Source organism: Notolepis coatsorum (assembly GCF_963971535.1).
Source record: "Notolepis coatsorum genome assembly, chromosome: 16".
Lineage (NCBI taxonomy): Eukaryota > Metazoa > Chordata > Actinopteri > Aulopiformes > Paralepididae > Notolepis > Notolepis coatsorum.
In genome coordinates, this window is record NC_140180.1 from 71,248,640 (window position 1) to 71,268,484 (window position 19,845).

The following is a 19,845-nucleotide window of genomic DNA, read 5'->3' on the forward strand; positions in this document are numbered from 1 at the left end:
CTCAATGGAACAGGACCAAGCTACATTGCCAATTCTCTTATCAACTACTATGTGCCCCCTAGAACATTACGATCATCTACTACTGGTTTATCGAAGGTTCCCAGCAACAGCCAAAAGAAAATCGGGATGCAGCCTTTGCTAATAATTATTATGCACCAAAGCTATGGAACATTTTACCTATGGACAGTAGGGAGGCTAGTGCATTCTGCCACTTTGCACTCACTACATCCACACTGTGATTATTGTATTGTAAATAATTTGTATTGTTTTCTTTTCTTTTGTTGTATTGTTATTCTCTGCATTTCTTTTGAACCCTTTTTCTTATTTTCTACATAGCTTTTATTTAGTCTATTGTATGCTCATACTCTGTCTATTTTACAGTACTTTCTGCTGTGAAGCACTTTGGGCTGCAATTCCTGTATGAAAGGTGCTATACAAATAATAGTTTATTATGCAATTTTTGCTAATTCATTATTGATACTAGGGATGTTGAAATAAAGCTTTGACATACTTTTCTTTTTTCTTTTTAAACAATAAACGTATTCCAGAGAGTATGAAGCATGTGGTACAGTAGCAGCATGCAGCCAACTTGTTTGTGGTGCAACAAGTGAATTAAAGCTGCAATAACTTTTATGACTAGAGGGTAGCAAGTCACCACTGTAAACAAACACACAAGCCTTGTCACTTATAAAACTGTCTTACTGGCACAATCTTGTTGTAACCAAGAGATTAGTTGAATAAAGTAATTGTTTTTGTGCATGGATTTTAAGATTTCAACTACAATATATATACAACTTTCTCTTGGTCATTTCCTGGTTGTTAAATAAGGTAGGTAAATACTTCACCTACAAACATAATACTGTTCCGACAGAAATATACTGATGTAATTACACGATTTGCTGAAAAAAAAAACTTTTTACATAGGTTGAACTAAAGTATGGGCTGGGTTTTGTCAACAATGAAAATAAATGATGGAATAACAAACTCAATAAGACCCTCCAATGGCAGGTGGTCATAAGAAGTTTTGAAAATGTGAAAATTAAAAATTAAAACAGTAATTGCTTAAAATAGGTATGGCTGTCTTAAATACTTAGAAGCTTCGTTCGATGGCACAAACTTCGAAGTAAAAAAAAATATATATATACCGGTATATATATTGCTTTTTTTAAATAATTTTTATTTATTTTTTGCCTCAAATCTTGCGCCTCCATTCCAATGAAACGAAAGTAAGCGGCGCCTTCCCGCCTCCATTCCAATGAAACGAAAGTAAGCGGCGCCTTCCCGCCTCCATTCCAATGAAACGAAAGTAAGCGGCGCCTTCCCGCCTCCATTCCAATGAAACGAAAGTAAGCGCCGCCTCGACTCCACCTCTCTACAACAAGCACGTGGAGATTATCTGTGTTGAAAACAACAAGGACATGTGCAGCAGACATGTCGACGAAGAAGCAAAGCAATGCCGTTTGTTATTTAAGACTATATCGGACAGATTTGTGTTCATTGTGCTGCTTTTTTTTTTTTTTTTTATAATTTTTTTTTATTATTACTTAACATGAAAACAAGACAACACAATACAATAACCATAATAACAATACACAGAACTTCACAGGGAGATAACAGAACAATAATAATAAAATAAATAACAATTTATAAAAACAGAGTACAACATTTTAAATTTTAAAGGGGTACTATCTTACAATTGGCCTTTCCCAGTATTCAGTACCGTTTCCCGGCCGTGTGGCTCTATATCAATAAGACTTATGTCTCTAATTCTCATATTGGCGCACTCTTCCAATTCCCCTCACAACCCTCACCCTCACCAAACTGAGTCATCTCAAAACGTGCATATCAGTGATGTCAGAGATTTCCAGCTGCATAACAATGGCAATTGTCAACAGGCCACACAGTGGTTGGAGCCCAGCCTCAAAACGGCTTAAGATCCTGAGGTAGAAAAACGCTGCCCCGAGTACCCGACCAGAAATACAAAACAATGAACCTTTTCGAAAAAAAAACCTACAGAGTGTTCCATAGACTCACAGGAACCGTGCAAAAGTGCCCAAACAGTGAAGAAATAGCAAAATAGCAAAATAGCTCCCCTCAATAAAATTCCCCCAGTTAAAGTTAAGAAGGACAAGACAAAAGACAAGACAGACAAGACATTTCCTCCTCCCCCTCCCACAAGACCGCCGGACTCCCCCGAACAAGCACCTCAACCCCGCTCAGCCGCACACGGCGGTCCTGACCTTCTCAGCTGTTGATTGTGCTGCTTTTTTCCCCCGACCCATATAAAAATATGTCTTAATAAAACGTGCTTAATTAAGTCGAATTCTGCCTTTGTCTCTATCAACTACATATAAATATTTATATAATTGTTTGCTTGATAGACGAAGGTTGCAACAATTATGTAATGTCATGTCGTTGGCTGTGAGAGCAGCCCCACTGCACCCAGGCAGGGCAGCCGAGTGAAACCTTGTTGGCTGCGTCACAGTCACGAAAGGGGCTACTTAATTAATTAATCCAATCTACTTTATTTATAGAGCACATTTAAAAACAACAAAGTTTACCAAAGTGCTGTACAAGTCCCACAACATAAGATAAAAATAAAATAAAAAAAACATTACATTTTTTTTATTTATTTTTTTAGCAGCTTCGAATTAAAATCGAAGCTCGGCCCCGAAGCTTCGATTGCCAAAAAAAGCTTCGAAGGTCAGCCCTAAAAATAGGAATAGTTCATTTTATGGTAAATTACCCTCTGTTTAATTAACAACTCCTGGCAACCAATGTCTACACTAGGGCTGTCCCCGACTAAGGATTTGGATAGTCGACTATGAATTATATTTTTTTGAAAAAAATAAGTATAATTATTCTTATTTTTTTTTATTATTCCATTTGGGCTGTGGGGGTGCTTAATGTCTGAAGGAGTCAACGGAAGGCTTCTTGTCCTCTGCAAAAGCATGCAATTGGTCCACTGATGGATACATCTTGATATTTGTCTAGTCTAGTGTGTTCATTAGACAGGTGAAATCCTCTTTCAGTGCCTCTGTGCCTGTTTTCTTAGGCAGTTAGCCTCTGGTATGCGTGCCATTAGCGTTAGCCACGCTTCTAGGCCTCTTTTCTTTTGGAAAGAATGATACAAAAAAATTAAAAAAAATTATTTGACTAAGAGGTTGGCAGTCGACTACGGCTCCTTTCGATCGATTAGTCGACTATTCGACTAATAGGGGTCAGCCCTAGTCTACACACTGTCCGAGGGACTGACTTCTCTGATTTCACATGAGTAATTCATTAAACAAACCATTTTTGTTTAATTGCACAGCCGATGTTTCCGGTCATCACTTGCAATTAATTCAATCTGATGAATTAATCTTGGATATACCGGTAATGATCTCGAATTGTACCTGATTTTCCATTCCTGCGATTATGTGCAAAATAAATGTTTTTTTGGTGAAATCTCTTTCTAACTAATTACAATTTGTTAATTTGACCAATATTTCCAGCTCCAGGGAGATATTCGATTTTGGTCTGCGGGTCATGGTCACGGCTGTGCTCGTTTACATATCTCTTACAAATAAAAACTGCCATTTCTAATTGATATTACGTCATAAATGACTGTACAACACACACCTGGATGTAAAACATTCTTTTAGCCACATGTTCTTCACTAAATATTGATTATGTTTTAGCTACCACAGAGCAGGGATGTTTCCAAGGCTTTATGTTGCGCCCAGCTGGCAAAATGGTGTATGAAAAACAAAAGCCCACCTGAACATACACCATGGTGCTGTTAAGCCTCATGTTATATAGTGGGCCATGCCTCGGTCGAGAGGGCTCTCACCTTGGGCCTGGTGTCCACCACATACATGAGCTCACTGCGGGGGTTGGACCTCACAATGGCCTCCAGCATCTGCTCATCCTCTAGGCAGCGTGCGCTGAAGCCCGACAGGGGCTGACTGCTTCGGCAGATGGCAGCCTGGGAGGAGGAGAAGAGGAGGAGAGGGATCCGACTTTATAAAAGGAAGATTTACTACATACGACAGTAGTTCTATTGTGAGACCTGATGCACTCCTCCAAATAAATATCCAGAATGTAAGAAGCACACATGATGACTTCACACTTTCTAAATTTTTTTTGCTTGAGAAATAAATTGGCCATAAAACGTAATATTACCACTTACAAGAGACATGGGGGAAAGGGCCAGAGATCTGTGTGTGGTTGCCCCTCATGGCTCATAAATAGTGTGTGGAGTCCATTTGTACACAATGAGCCATGGGAAGCTGACCTCACACATAAAAGACACTCCCAAATGTCCAGTCTAGGATGAGGGAATATAAATTCTCATGTTGGTCCCCGATTCAGCTCGAGGCCTTTTAATATATATATATATATTGGAATGATTTCTTCTTCCTATGTGTAAGTATAATATATATATTATACTTACACTTACACATAGGAAGAAGAAATCATTCCAATTTATCTATAGTAGCTGGTTTATTTATGCTTATGTTTGACCCCACACACACACACACACACACACACACACACACACACACACACACACAGCTCATGCTATGCAGTAGAAATCAGTGCGTTGAACAGAAAATATTTGTTCATCAGAGGGAAACCCTCAGCCTCAGGATCCTTGGGGGAAGTTAAGCTGGTGTCAAAGTAGGCCAACCCTGTCTGAACTGTATAGAGGAGCCGGCAGCCTCATCTGAACCTCACCACATCTGAACTGGATAGAGGAGCCGGCAGCCTCATCTGAACCTCACCACATCTGAACTGGATAGAGGAGCCGGCAGCCTCATCTGAACCTCACCACATCTGAACTGGATAGAGGAGCCGGCAGCCTCATCTGAACCTCACCCTGTCTGAACTGTATAGAGGAGCCGGCAGCCTCATCTGAACCTCACCACATCTGAACTGGATAGAGGAGCCGGCAGCCTCATCTGAACCTCACCACATCTGAACTGGATAGAGGAGCCGGCAGCCTCATCTGAACCTCACCACATCTGAACTGGATAGAGGAGCCGGCAGCCTCATCTGAACCTCACCACATCTGAACTGGATAGAGGAGCCGGCAGCCTCATCTGAACCTCACCACATCTGAACTGGATAGAGGAGCAGGCAGCCTCAATTGAACCTCACCATATCATCAAAGATTGTTCTAAAGTATTTTCAGGGTGTCCTGGTGACTCAACAAGGTAAGGCACATACCATTTACATTTAGCTGATGCTTTTATCCAAAGCGACTTACAAATTGTGTACAACAAGTCAGCAGGAGGGGTACACCTCTGGCAGCTAAGGGTAAGTGATTGTTCAATACTCAGAGTCACTGGCGGACTCAGGGGGGGGCGACCGCGGTCGAAAAACGCGCGCTTAAGTGCCCTTTTGAGTGAAGGAAATTAGAGGATGTGCCCTATTGGTGCCCCCACGGTTGAAAAACGCGCGCTAAAGTGCCCTTTTGAGTGAAAGAAATTAGAGGATGTGCCCTATTGATGCCCCCACGGTTGAAAAACGCACGCTTAAGTGGCCTTTTGAGTGAAAGAAATTAGAGGATGTGCCCTATTGGTGCCCCCATGGTTGAAAAACGCACGCTTAAGTGGCCTTTTGAGTGAAAGAAATTAGAGGATGTGCCCTATTGGTGCCCCCATGGTTGAAAAATGTGCGCTAAAGTGCCCTTTTGAGTGGCGAAAAAATTAGAAGGTGTGCCCTATTGGTGCTCTTCCAATGGTCTAAACTTGACCATGTGCCCCACGGTTAAATAATATCACGCAAAAGTGCCCTTTTGAGTGAAAGAAATTAGAGGACGTGCCCTATTGGTGCCCCTCTAATGGTTAAACGTGACCATGTGCCCCCACAGTTGAAAACATCGTGCTAAAATGAAATGTCCATCAGATGGAAATCAAGGAGAGATTTTTACAAGTTTGTGATGTGAGTGGAACAACAGCAAAATTATTGGAGAATGTTGTGATGACATTCCTTGAGGAGAATGGATTAAAAGTGGAAGACATCAGGGGCCAAGGCTACGATGGAGCCGCAAATATGAGCGGAAACTACAACGGTCTGCAGTCGCGAATTCAGAGCCACAATGAGAAAGCTTTATACGTGCACTGCCATGCCCACTGTCTCAACCTGGTCTTGGTGGAGAGTGACAAATCAAGCCAGCATTTTGTTCGGTTTTTCAATTTAGTTGAAATCTGTACACTTTCATATCCAGATCTCCAAAACGCCACGCTGCGTTTGTGAAAATGCAACAGACCATGTACCCTGGCCAAAGACTCTGTGAACTGAAAAGGCTGTCTGACACACGGTGGGTGTGTAGAGAAGATGCTCTGAGATCCCTGAAGAAGGTCCTTTCTGCTGTGGTGAAGCTGCTTCAGAACATGGCTGATAGTGATCCACCAGACTCTGCAGCAGGTGATGCCCGGATGCTCTTGCGTAGCATAGATTTTGAATTTATGCTATGCATGGAGATTGCCACACCGTCTTCAATGAGCCTGCCATCGCATCTGCTTCACTTCAGAGAAAATACCTTGACTTGTCAGCATCATACACCATTGTGGAGGGAGTCATACAAAGAGTGAAAGCAATGAGGAAGAATGAGGAGTTCAAGGTCCTTTTCTCAAAAGCAAAAGGGCAAGCAGAGGCAGCAGGCATTGAGGTGCCAGAAGAAATACCTGGACAAACAAGACGCAGGAAGGTACCTCAAAGGTACAGGTATAGCTCTCAATCTGCTACGGAGGACTACCAAGTCCAAGACTTGGAGGAGCACTACCGGGGAAAGGTGTTCTTTACCTTTCTTGACATACTCTCCCATGAGTTACACCGAAGATTCAAAGGGAAGGATGACACGCCTACTGGGTCAATCCTATCAGGTCTTCACTGCCTTACCATCTCAAGTCACTGGAAGGGCATGACAAACGACACAGCTGCTGTATCTGTCAGAGATGTGTGCCAGTTTTATGATGTAGAGGAAGAGAATGTTGTCACCGAACTCAAGGTATTCCACTCTTCATATGCTCTCCCCTCCAACAATGTCAAAGCTGCGCTTAAGTGCCTTAAAGACAATGATGTGGAATCTGTTTTCCCAAATATAACCATGCTCCTCAAAACATATGCTACAATACCAGTGACAACTGCTTCAGTAGAGCGATCATTCTCTAAACTGAAGCTGATCAAAACCCAGCTCAGAAACCGATGTGGGGAAAAAAGGCTCTCTGATCTTATGCTGCTTTCAATTGAGAGCGATATCCAAATTGATCATAATGAGGTCATTGACATATATAAACAGAGGACCAAAAGACGAATTCTGCTATGACTCCCCCACCCACCATCTCCCTTCCATTGCAGCAATGGAGAGCCAGCACATACAAATCTGTCCATGAAAATAACCAACATATTTTCATTAGAGGTGATAGAGGAGAGGACAGAGGATGGCAGGAGGGAGGAGTCACGTGGTACAATATAGTAAGTTTAATGGAGAGAATGGGGAATATAGGGAGGGGGAGGGAGAGAAAGAGAGGGAGAGAAGGAGAGGACAGGAGGAGAGGACAGGATGAGAGAAGGAGAGTAAAGGACAGGAGGAGAGACGGAGAGGAGAGGACAGACGGAGAGAAGGAGTGGACAGGAGGAGAGAAGGGGAGTACAGGAGGAGAGAAGGGGAGTATATGAGGAGAGAAGGGGAGTACAGGAGGAGAGTAGGGGAGTATAGGAGGAGAGAAGGGGAGGAGAGGACAGGAGGAGAGAATGAGAGGAGAGGGGGAGTACAGGAGGAGAGGACATGAGGAGAGAAGGGGAGGAGAGAGAAAGGAAGAAGCTCAACGGCACTCGAACTAACTTTAACTGTTAAACTGTTTTATGAAATAAAAATGTTAAAGGTGTATTGTTCCCTGTGTGTTTTTATCATATAGGTGTGGTTATACTATTAATCTGGATTGTCCATGTTATTCTAATGTTAATCTTAATCAAGGATGAAGACTATTTCATCATACATGACGCATCATAGCTTTTTGCTTACTGATGGGGTCCCATGTTGTGCAGTAGGTGCCCTTTTTTATTTTCGCCCCTGCCCTTCAAACAGCCTGAGTCCGCCACTGCTCAGAGTAGTCGTCCAGGGTCAGTACACAAGGGGGTTTCTCAGCCAGTCTAGGGTCCAGTACACAATGAACACCTTCTCGCCTTCACCTCTCCTGTCACTACCGCTCACCTCGCAAAACTCCGTACACAACAATCTCTCTCTCAATACAATAACTCCAACCTCACCTCCACCCAACTTAACTCTCTCTATCCTAGTGTATTTGTAGTGTGTGTGTGAGATGTGGGTGAACTAATGATGCACAGGTGTGTTCTATCAGTACTAATCAGCTAACTAATTGTTTCCACTCCTTCCGTGGCAGTAATATCTCCCGTCCTTCACATATCCATGAGAGGGGGGTTGATATCTGCCACAATATATATATATTATAATTTCTTTTGCATTCGACTAAGAGGTTGGCAGTCGACTACGGCTCCTTTCAATCGATTAGTCACCTATTCGACTAGTAGAGGTCAGCCCTAGTACTTACTTAATTACTTACTTAGGCCCATCGCTCCCAATGGAGCATAGGCCATCTACGACTATTCTCCATCCAACACAGCTTTGGGCTGTCCTTTCTGCCTCCCCCCAGCTAGTTCCTCGTCTCTTGAGCTCCGCCTCAGTGTCCCGCCTCCAGGTGTTCTTAGGCCGCCCTCTCTTCCGCTTCCCCTGGGGATTCCAAGTCAGGGCCTGGCGTGTAGTACTAGTTGCCGGTTTCCTCAAAGTGTGGCCTATCCATCCCCACTTTCGTCTCAGGATCTGCTTCTCTACTGGTTCCTGTCTTTCTCTTAGCCATAGTTCCTCATTCTTGATTTTGTTTGGCCACCTGATCCCAAATATGCATTTCAGACAGCCGTTTATAAAGGTCTGTATCTTCTGCAATGTTATTTTCGTCATTCTCCAAGTCTCTGAACCATAGAGAAGGACGGATTTTACATTTGAATTGAAGAGGCACACTTTGGTTGTCATGGCAATGTCCTTTGAGGACCAGATGTTCCTCAGAATGATGAAGGCTGCTCTGGCTTTGCCTACTCTGGCTGTGACGTCGCTAGTAGGTAGTAGTATAGGCATAGTAGGATAGTACAATATATAGTAGCATAATATGATACATGACATTTATGCTCATTTTATGTATATTTTACTGCTGTAAAGCACTTTTGGCTGCAATACAAATAAAGTGTTTTATTATTATTACTATATTATATAGTAGCATAGTACCTTGTAATCATAATGACATGAGGCCTTTGTAGCATATCATACCATGAAGGGGTGTGGACATTTCTTGATTCTAAGATGCATTGCGATGCGGACGTGGACGATTCTGCATCGATGCAGTGACAGAACATAATAGATTATTATTATTATTTTTTATTTTAATTTTTTTTACTCTCTTGCTAGCTTTTATGGTCTTTTACAAATGTAGCGCTTTGAGATTTGCTCCACAACTATAAAGCGCCCTACAAATCAAATATATTATTATTATTATTAAAGCTAGTGCTCTGGTCATGCATCCACTCAACTCATAGAAAATACAGCATCAGGGCAGGCTATTCTAAAAGTATTGATAACTAATAAAATGGAGTATTGAACCGTTTTTAACAGCTGGGTATCGAGACACCTTTCCTTTCTAGTATCTGTATCATGCAACACTAGTAAAGACATTTATTTTGACATTCTGATTTAAGAACTTTCTAAATAAAAAATAAATATTAATTGATGAAAAAAGTTGCCATGTGCAGTAATATAGATTATAAAATTGAGGATGTAATCGAATCGTGTCAGCACCATGTAATAATAATGACTTGGTGCCTTTGTAGCATATCATATCATCATCAATTCATTCATTCATCATCCCCTTTCTCTTTTGCTCTTTCTCTCCCTCAAGCCACACTATGCTCTCAAAGAAAGCATAAATAGCTTGATCAAATAAAAATAAAACATCTTAAAGAGATAAAACGCTAGTTTCAACGTTCAAGAGTAGTCGACAGGATGGCAGGTCGAAATTAAACTGGGGGAAAAAAACATAATAGGAATATCTGTTGAACTCACATGGTTTTCCTTGCAGTAGTATGACAACGTGGGAAATCTTCCTCTGCTTCGAAATTTGGAGCTCCCGATGATGACTGGGGGCGTGGCTGATTTCGGGACATATAGGTCAGCTGGGTACGTGTCACTGACCTGTGAAAGAATCAAACAAATAAATCAACCCACGGAAATATTAACAAATCAAGTACTGAAGTTAACCTGAAGGAGTAGTTTAGTTTAGTGTTTGCTAGCTCTTGTATTATGTTTACGAATATCTCTGTGTGCCAACTGATTTGCTAAATATATAAGTGATTGAGAGTTAATTATGTTTCTGATGAAAACGGCTAATCTAAAGGATATTATGTTTCTCTACATAAAACCATGAGAGGCAAGAGTGCATTGAGGCAACATTAGTGTTTCTAGTGCAGCCTAGGGGCTCTATTTTGTGCAAACTGCCAGAGGAAAAATCCATGCGCCAAGGACATCACATGTTGAGTTTGAACCACTGGTCGACGTCCAATGTCCACATGAGGATGAAACAGCACATCCTCTCAACAGTGTAGTTAACTACTAACCTTGTAGTCTCGGTTGACATGGGAGAGTTTCCAGAGAGAATTTGGAAGTCCCATTCTGCTGTAGTCGGCCTTGACGTCCAGGAGGCCCCACTCCTGTTGCCTCTCCTCCTTATCGATGTTTGGGTTGTAAGAGAAGCAATATAGCTCCTTGTATTGCTCTGCAAGACACAACACTGGCATCAGAAACCTCACCAATAGTTACAGTTGTTCTAATTAGACAAATTTGTATGTTTTATTTTATTTAAAAAGGTGCTATAGATAACATTCAGCCACTAGATGTCGCACTAGAGCACCAACATGTCATTAGGCGCATTCCACGTGGGGAAATGGGAAGGGAATACATGCCTGCAACATGTAAACAACGACATTCATTTTGGATCCGCAAACTTTTTTTTTTATTATAAACTCCTTAAATCAATGATATTTCTGGGGGGGGAAGCAATACTTTTATTCTGAACCTTTCTAAAAACTCTGTGGATGTATTATAAAAACATTAAGTAAAAAGTATTATTCTACATAGAAATTGTATCTATAGCACCGTTAACGATAGGTTATGTATATAACCTAGTTATACGAGTACTGGCTGAGCGTCTCACTCTTTCGCCTATCGAGATATACCTCATCTCCAGTACCTACTGTACTACATGAACGAAAACAAAACACCCTTGCACTTGACCAGGCCCCGCCCCAGTGACCTCCCTATAAGTCACCAGGCGTGGTCACACTCGCCCTTCCCCAGGAAGAGTTTTCCATCAGAAACCCCCCCCCCCCAAGGGACCTCAGGGCGCGCTAAAGAGCGAGACGCTCAGCCAGTACTCATATAACTAGGTTATATACATAACCTATCGTTATATAGTCGTACTGGCGAATCGCGTCTCGCTCTTTTGCCTATCGAGATACGGGGACAGAGCAGACGTGAGGACCGACAAATGTACGCCCGGAGGACCCGCAAGCCCTACACCAGGGGGGAGGGGAGTCCCGTCACCCCCCCTTCCTAGCGAAGAGGGGACGGCAGTCAACTCCACCCAAGTGCGAAAAGAGGGAACTAGAAACCTCTAACGCACAGCACAGGCAGGACCACGTGTGACACAACACCTTGTGGCACACACCCACACAGCCCTGCTAACCCACCGAAAGGCGGGAAGCAGGGGAGGTTCCAGACCTCAGAACCGCCTGGGAGACAGAACCCCCAGTCATGTCCCAGTCATGTCCATGAGGTAAAACCGAACGAAGGGACCCGGGGAGGACCATGAGGCCGCAGCACAGATGTCCTCCACTGAGGCCCCTCCTAACAGGGCGGCAGAGGCCGCCACCCCACGAGTGGAGTGCGCTCTGACACCCCCAGGGGGGCCCAGCCCAGCCAACGTGTAGCAAAGGGCAATGCCCTCGCACAACCAATGGGACAGGCGCTGTTTCGACAGTGCCTTACCAGCGCGAGAGCCACCGTAACAGACAAAGAGCTGATCGGTAGCCCTGAGGTCCTGAGTCCGGCTGAGGTAAATCCCCAAAGCCCGGACCGGACATGATGGGTGAAGGCTCGCCTCCTAATCACTAGCGTGAGGAGGCAGATGAAACGCCTGAACCACAATATCCCTGGAGCGAAAAGAGCTCCGGGTATTTTTGGCACGAAGACTGGATTAGGCCTCAGAGTTGCACCGCTATTGACACGAATAGACAGGCACTCAGGCCGCACCGAGAGAGCACAGAGCTCACCCACGCGCTTAGCGGAGGTGATGGCCAGCAGGAACACAGTCTTGAAAGACAGCTGTTCCAAAGGCGCTTGCTCAAGAGGCTCAAACGGGGCCTCGGACAACCGACCGAGGACTAGTTGGAGGTCCCAACTCGGAGACAGAGAACGTTTCACCGGCTTGAGGCGCCAAGCAGGAAACGCTTCACAAGAGGGTGGCTGAACAACGTAACGCCCTCAAACCCCTCATGACAAGAGGATATAGCTGCAGCATATACCCTCACCGTCGAAGCCGACAGTCTATCAAGAATAGACTGAAGGAAGGTAAGGACAGCGTCCAGGGGGCAGGGTCCCAGCCCCCCACCTTACACCACTCTTGGAAAATACGCCACCTACCCGCGTAAACCGCGATAGTGGAGGGAGCATGCGTGTTCCGGATGGTGTCAACCACAGAAGGGTCCATCCTCTCCAGACTCACCCTCTCACCAGCCAAACCATCAGTGGCTGGCCCAGCACAGGGGGCCGCCACAGCGACCCGTGCGCTTGAGAGAGGGCCCACGACGACCAAGGAACAGGCCACGGCGGGGCTACTAAGAGCTGGATCAGGACCGGGAACCACACAGCCGTGCCCCGGTCCGGCGCAACCAGGATCAATGTCCTGCGCTTCCACCGTAGCCGCTCCAACAACTGACCTAACAGGTGTGTGGGGGGGAAAGCGTACAGAAGCCCGGGTGGCTATGGATACATCGAGAAGGCATCCACCCCCAAGGGAGGATCGTCCCCCCGACTGACCGAGAACCACAAGGGGCACTGGTGAGATTGTCTGCTCGCAAACAGATCCACCGAAGCTTCCCCGAAGCGGTCCCAGATCTGCCTGACTATGTCGGGACGTAGTCCCCACTCGTCGGGACACGGACCACCCCGCGACATCACATCTGCGCCCACATTCTCCTTGCCAGGGATGTGGAGCGCCCTCAGACTGCGCCTGCTGCCCATGGGGACCCCGCTGGTGAGGGTACCAGGCCTCCTCCAGTGGGCGAGATCCCCCCGTATCGACAAGGGAACCTTCAACCGTTTCCACTTGCCCCTCACCGGGTCTATTTTCATACTGGAAAACCACCTCTGTATCCTCCTCATGAAGAGGAGGCCAAGAGGGACCAGAGTGAGCGGATGCCATCATACCGAGCAGGCGCATCACCTGCAGCGCTGTGACCGTCCCGCCAGGACGGAAACCCCCGAGCGCGTTGAGGATAGACACTCGCCGTTGCTCCGAGAGGGTTGCCCTCATGGGCCTTGAGCTTAGGACCAAGCCCAAGTACTCCACCTGTTGACTGGGAAGAGGCGTACTCTTCTTCCAGTTCACAGCAAAACCCAGCTTGGTGAGGAATTCCACCACCAGCCTGGTATGAGACCTGGCGACCTCCTCCGACCGGCTGATGAGCAGAATGTCGTCGAGATAATAATTCTTATCCCCTGACGACGTAGAGGCTCCAGCGCGGTCTCTACGCACTTGGTGAATGTGCGGGGGCCAGAGAGTAGCCGAACGGCAACCTCTGGTATTCGTACGCTACGCCCTGAAAAAGGAACCGTAGGTATTTCCTGTGAGGAGGGTAAATCGGGATGTGAAAATATGCATCCTTCAGGTCTATGGAGGTGAACCAGTCCCCCATCCTGACAGCTTTTAACAGGTGTTTGACGGTCAACATTCTGAACCGTCTCGCCGCAATCAGACGATTGAACGCGGACAGATCCAGTATAGGTCTGACACCTCGCGTTTTTTTGGGCACCAGAAAATAACGGGAGTAGACGCCCGACATCGCGTCCTCCCGTGGGACCATGACAACGGCCTGCTTCGCCAACAGAGATTGGATCTCGTCGGCCAGAGCTGTCACTGCTGCCGACCCTGACAATAGGGTCTGCACCAAACCTGAAAACGGAGGGTGGGGTTGTGCGAACTGCAAGACAAGCCCCCGCCTCAACATTCTCACCATCCACCTCGACATACGGCACTGTTGAAGCCATATGTGACAATAATCCCAGAGTGCACTGGCCGCCAACTGGCGCTGGGCTGCAAGGAACTGTAGATAGGCGGCCCGGTCCCTCCCGCTGTGCGTAGCCAAATCTGAACCCGCCAACCGTGCGGGCAGGGCATTCCGTGGAATCAGGACAACGGTCCCCGATACAACCCACGAGGCAATCGCACCCAAGGGGGGACCCCGACAGAAAGGGCCGGTTTGATACGGGAGAAGCTGACATCAAACCAGGTGACAAAAGCTCCCCCACTGAACACCCCTCCAGAACATGCTGAGGAGTCGTTCTGCAGCTAGACATGCAAGGTGTGAGGCCCCCATGGGTTCCTACACACCGTAGCCCTGCAGTGACATTACTATCACCCAAATCACGCGCGCCTGCCAGACCACTGCCGATCTTGCGGGAGTGGGAAGCACCAACGTGATACCCGGCCTGGCGAAGGCAAGGTCAAGGAAACCCGCGTTGAGCATTCTTTCGAAGAGGCCTCGAGTCCCCCTGCTGACAACCTTTGAAAGTGACAGACGTACAGTAACACCAGGCTCACCAATCGCAGACGCATAACGCGTGGCGAGGGAGCCACGTGACAGCACAACATTCTCACGGACAGACCCAGGCTCAGCCATCAACTGGGTGTCAGCCCCTGTCCCCATGAGAAGCGAAACGTGGGGCCGCATGCGCTTCATAGAAGGCCCGCGGCCCGCAGCCAAAGGAAACAAATCAGAACCCCTTTTCCGCTGGTGTTGGGGGAGGGAGTGATCGGAGAGCGGGCTGCACGCGGCAGGATGGCGACGGTTTCTTAGGCCGTGCTCATCCAATGTAGCCGATCCCTCGGCCGCCCAAGTCCTTTCCGCGGAAAGAGGAGCCTTAAGGAGAAGAAACCTTTCCTCCTCCCCAAGGGAAGAATGCTCCAACCAGAGATGCCTATTAACAAGTGTTGATAGCATCCTGATCCTCCCTGCGGTTATAGCTTGCAACTGATTCAAGATTTCTATAACCCCAAAAATATGCAAGATATTTTCAGCGTCGGCTGGCCCTATAGCCCCACTACCCGACGCTAATGTGGACAGAAAAACAATCAGCTGAGCCACGACACTGGCCGCAGCTAAATTCCATCCTATGGCAGTATAACTCTCATCAGTCCATACTGCCACCTGCTGGGCTGACCTGCTCTCAAGCGTCGGCAGGGGTGCAGTGCTGGGCAAACGCGGTCAAACGGCGTTTGGCCTTCGTCACTGAGGCCGAAGTGCGCGCATCCTATTATTATGCAAAGTCTAGGTGATAAAATGACTCGTCACGCCATATGCATATTTTTGTATGTTTGATTTTATAAAACAGGGGACGTTCTTGATAAGCCTCTAGGCTTCTAACTTCTCCTTCACAATCGTTATAACTTATTATGTATTGTTTTTACTTCTGTTTAACTGTGTTAATAAACAAACAAACAAACTTTGCATAATAATAGGATACCGACAACCAAATACAAGCCCTGTAGGTGTGGTGGGGGGTTGCTTGATCTCCCGACTTCACTGGAAGGATGAGACAAGGTGTATCATCTGTTTTGTGCGCAACAGAGGGAACATGTATGCGCGTGCGCGTGCACGGGCGTTTGGCCTTCGCCCATATTACGACTGCACCCCTGAGCGTCGGCTTCCGAGTGGGACACCGTTCAACCCCGCCGGGGCACAGGATTGATGCTACCTGGCTCTCTAGCCACGGCACACCTGCCCTGCGCCCTGTTGTCAACCCATTTAACCATAAAAAGGCTAAATAAGTCTCAGCAAAACCCCCCACATTAGCTACCGACTGACCTTCATCAATGAACCGGTTAAGAGGAGGGAAAAGTGGTGACATCCCACAGCGGGGAACATTAGAACAGTGACCCAGCATTATAGCATTAGTATTAGCAGCACGCTCCAGGATAGCCTGGAAAACGTCCAACTCAGAGGGACGTTCACCCAGACATCCTGCCCCTTGCGCCGATACACAACTCGGTTGTCTAACAGAACAACAAGCAGCATTACTAACACCAGCGTTAATGCCTGATGGCACAGAGCCTACCAGGGTGCGAGTTAGCTCGATAGCTACACATCGCACGTCGTCCCTCGATCTGCTGCCAAAAGACGAGGAAACACCAGGACAGACCCGACGTGCCGTTGGAACATGCCGAGAAGATTCCAGGGGCTGGCAAATCTTCGGCGAAAACTCAACATTGCGCAATTTCTCTTTACACTTCATAACGCTAGTTACACAGGGTGCGTTGCAACCGCCATGATTGAAAACGAAAAAGAGGAAGGGCGAGTGTGACCACGCCTGGTGACTTATAGGGAGGTCACTGGGGTGGGGCCTGGTCAAGTGCAAGGGTGTTTTGTTTTTGTTCATGTAGTACAGTAGGTACTGGAGATGAGGTATATCTCGATAGGCGAAAGAGCGAGACGCGATCTGCCAGTACGACTATATAACCTTTATTTAACCAGGCAGGTCAATTAAGAGCAAATTCTTATTTTCTGACAAAGTATTTATGATTGATATTCTGATATTCTTTTATATTGATTGTGTGTGTCCCGTTACATGTAATGCTTTGTACACTCTGCGCCATTGAAAATGAGGGTCTCCTTCAATGACTTCCGAGTTTAAATAAAGTATAAATAAAAATAAATAAACAATGACGGCCTGGCAAGAGAACAAAAGGGCCTCTCAAAAGGTAACAGGGAAAAGGGGACATTTTATTTATAAAATAAAATAGATAATTAATAAATAAATAAACCAAAAATAACAATCCAATAGTAGGGTTGTCTGGGGTTTCCCCTCTGACATTTTATTTTGCAAAGGCACAGCACGTCCACTAAATTGTATTCACTAAAATCTCAGATCCCAACTCTCTGGGGCTCAATCAAAACTGCTTTTGTTGAAAACTGGTAAGTTCACATTGTAATGCACTAACAAAATAATATGTCATACTGTGGTACAGTGATAGAGTGAGTTTAAAGGCACACGCCAACAGCATAGGAAATGCACTTACCGTCTTCTCCAGAGTTGGACAAAAAGATAGATACAAACTTCCTATCTGTACGTTCAGCAGAAAGCTATCCGGCTGCAAGCTAGCTTAGCACAAGAAGTGGATATGGAGCAGCTAACCTAACTGTTGGCTTAAAACAACCGGAGTTTTAAGCTAGGCTAGTGGTCCGGATCTGCTTCCATTAATTTGTGCTAAGCTTGCAGCCGGATAGCTTTCTATCCATCTCCTTATCTGACTCTGGAGAAGACGGTAAATTCCCATAATGTTGGCGTGTTCCTTTAAGCTAACACCTTGGCTTTTGGGCCCTCTCCCCCCCGAGGCACCGCAGCACCTCCACTCACTACTTTCCTGGGGGAACTGCGTTGTGGCAGCAACAGGACAGATGAAAACATCCTTTGCTCACCACACCATGTGATTCTTCACCGTCCTCTTAAAGACAATGGTAACTCCCCTGGCTGGGAGAGCCTAAACAGAACTCACCTGGCTGGGAGAGCCTCAACAGAACTCACCTGGCTGGGAGAGCCTAAACAGAACTCACCTGGCTGGGAGAGCCTCAGCAGAACTCACCTGGCTGGGAGAGCCTCAGCAGAACTCACCTGGCTGGGAGAGCCTAAACAGAACTCACCTGGCTGGGAGAGCCTCAGCAGAACTCACCTGGCTGGGAGAGTCTAAACAGAACTCACCTGGCTGGGAGAGCCTCAGCAGAACTCACCTGGCTGGGAGAGCCTCAGCAGAACTCACCTGGCTGGGAGAGCCTCAACAGAACTCACCTGGCTGGGAGAGCCTAAACAGAACTCACCTGGCTGGGAGAGCCTCAGCAGAACTCACCTGGCTGGGAGAGTCTAAACAGAACTCACCTGGCTGGGAGCGCCTCAGCAGAACTCACCTGGCTGGGAGAGCCTCAACAGAACTCACCTGGCTGGGAGAGCCTAAACAGAACTCACCTGGCTGGGAGAGCCTCAACAGAACTCACCTGGCTGGGAGAGCCTCAGCAGAACTCACCTGGCTGGGAGAGCCTCAGCAGGGACACGTGGATGTCATGACACTCCCTCTCCTGAGGGATGACGAACTGAAGGACCTGGAAGTTCTTGCAGCGAATGAGCAGAGGACATCCCGAGGTGGTCATGGCTTGCTTCTCCACGCTGAACACCAGACTGTGGAGCACCTGAGAACAGGAAACGAGGAGATCAACAACTAGACATGGTTCTTTAATTTCCCAACAAAATGGTATAGACCTGTTCGCTGTATACAAACATACCGTGTTCCAGCCAATGAGCAATACCAACTGGGTCACGTGACAGATTGCAGAATGGGTACAGTACAGTAGGGATGCAGATCAGGGTCCCCCATTTTCAATTCATCATAACATATGACATGACATACAGATAGACAATACTGCTATCTATACATTTATGACATACCAGATTTGCAAATACAGTACTGTATTTGCAAATACAAGCTTGTCGCTGCTGTAAATTAGGGTAGTAACTAGTAACCTCTGTGTCTTACGAGTTGAGATAATGGTTTGAAATTAAATTAAATTAAATGTTTGCTGCTGTGTCACGACGAGCCAATTTTAATACTGACGAAAATGTTCAATACTACTCAGTTCTAGGGTTGCTGGCCTGCCTACCCATGTTTCATTGCGGATTGCAGTCTCATTCTCCACAAAAATGGTGTGGGTGGCCGTCAGGTAGAGGGTGCCCACACTAGATCTTCTGGGGGAGATTCTGTCAATCAGTCTGACGTTTTGCACCTTCGGGAAGAGGAGGAGGAAGAGACAGTGAAGAGGGAATGAATGATGTCATATCACAACACATTCCACAAATAAGGGGGGGGGGGGGCGTTCCGTTAAAATAATATAAATAAATAAATAAATATAATTACTTGATGTTCTAAGAAACACGCCGCTGTTACCAGTCATTACATTATTTGACTGACGTGATTGTAGAAGGAGGAACTTGACTGCTTACGTGGCCAGTTACCACACGCCCTTTCGATCATCATAATGCTGCCTACACGCTCAGTCAAATACGAGTTGGAATCAAAACATTTTCTTTTCGGAGAGACCGTATCAGAAATACATTTCAAGACCCCAGTCCAACGCTGTTTGAACATTTTAAATATACCGTAACCACTGCAATCCGCTGTTAGTACCTTAGGCAGTCGGATGTGTTCCATCTTTCGCTGGAAGACGAGCAAATACCCAAATTATAAGGCTTATATAGCACGAGACCTAATTATCATAAATTATCCTATATAGTGATATCATATCATGCATCCTGCAGACCAGGGGGTCTTCATATAAATTGTTCTTCAATGAAACTTCCGCGGGGAGTCTACAGCAAACCACAGATTCGTGGTCCTAGAGCCTGCCAAGTTGCTCATTATACTGTAGCCTACAATTTTATGTTCCGATGTAGGTGAATGAATGAAAACT

General features: G+C 46.2%; 1 protein-coding gene across 1 annotated transcript in view; it reads right to left on the reverse strand.

Annotated features, from left to right (window-relative positions):
• mtmr7a (myotubularin related protein 7a) overlaps nucleotides 1-19,586 on the reverse strand; it is a gene marked incomplete at its 5' end in the record, with an annotated part of 64,759 nt that extends 45,173 nt beyond the window's left edge. Inside the window, 6 exons of the mRNA XM_084332070.1 lie at nucleotides 3,833-3,967; nucleotides 10,121-10,249; nucleotides 10,672-10,829; nucleotides 18,408-18,570; nucleotides 19,039-19,161; nucleotides 19,563-19,586. Coding sequence (XP_084188196.1) covers nucleotides 3,833-3,967; nucleotides 10,121-10,249; nucleotides 10,672-10,829; nucleotides 18,408-18,570; nucleotides 19,039-19,161; nucleotides 19,563-19,586 — 732 coding nt within the window. The remainder of the gene's footprint in view (nucleotides 1-3,832; nucleotides 3,968-10,120; nucleotides 10,250-10,671; nucleotides 10,830-18,407; nucleotides 18,571-19,038; nucleotides 19,162-19,562) is intronic.
• Nucleotides 19,587-19,845: the final 259 nt, after the last annotated feature.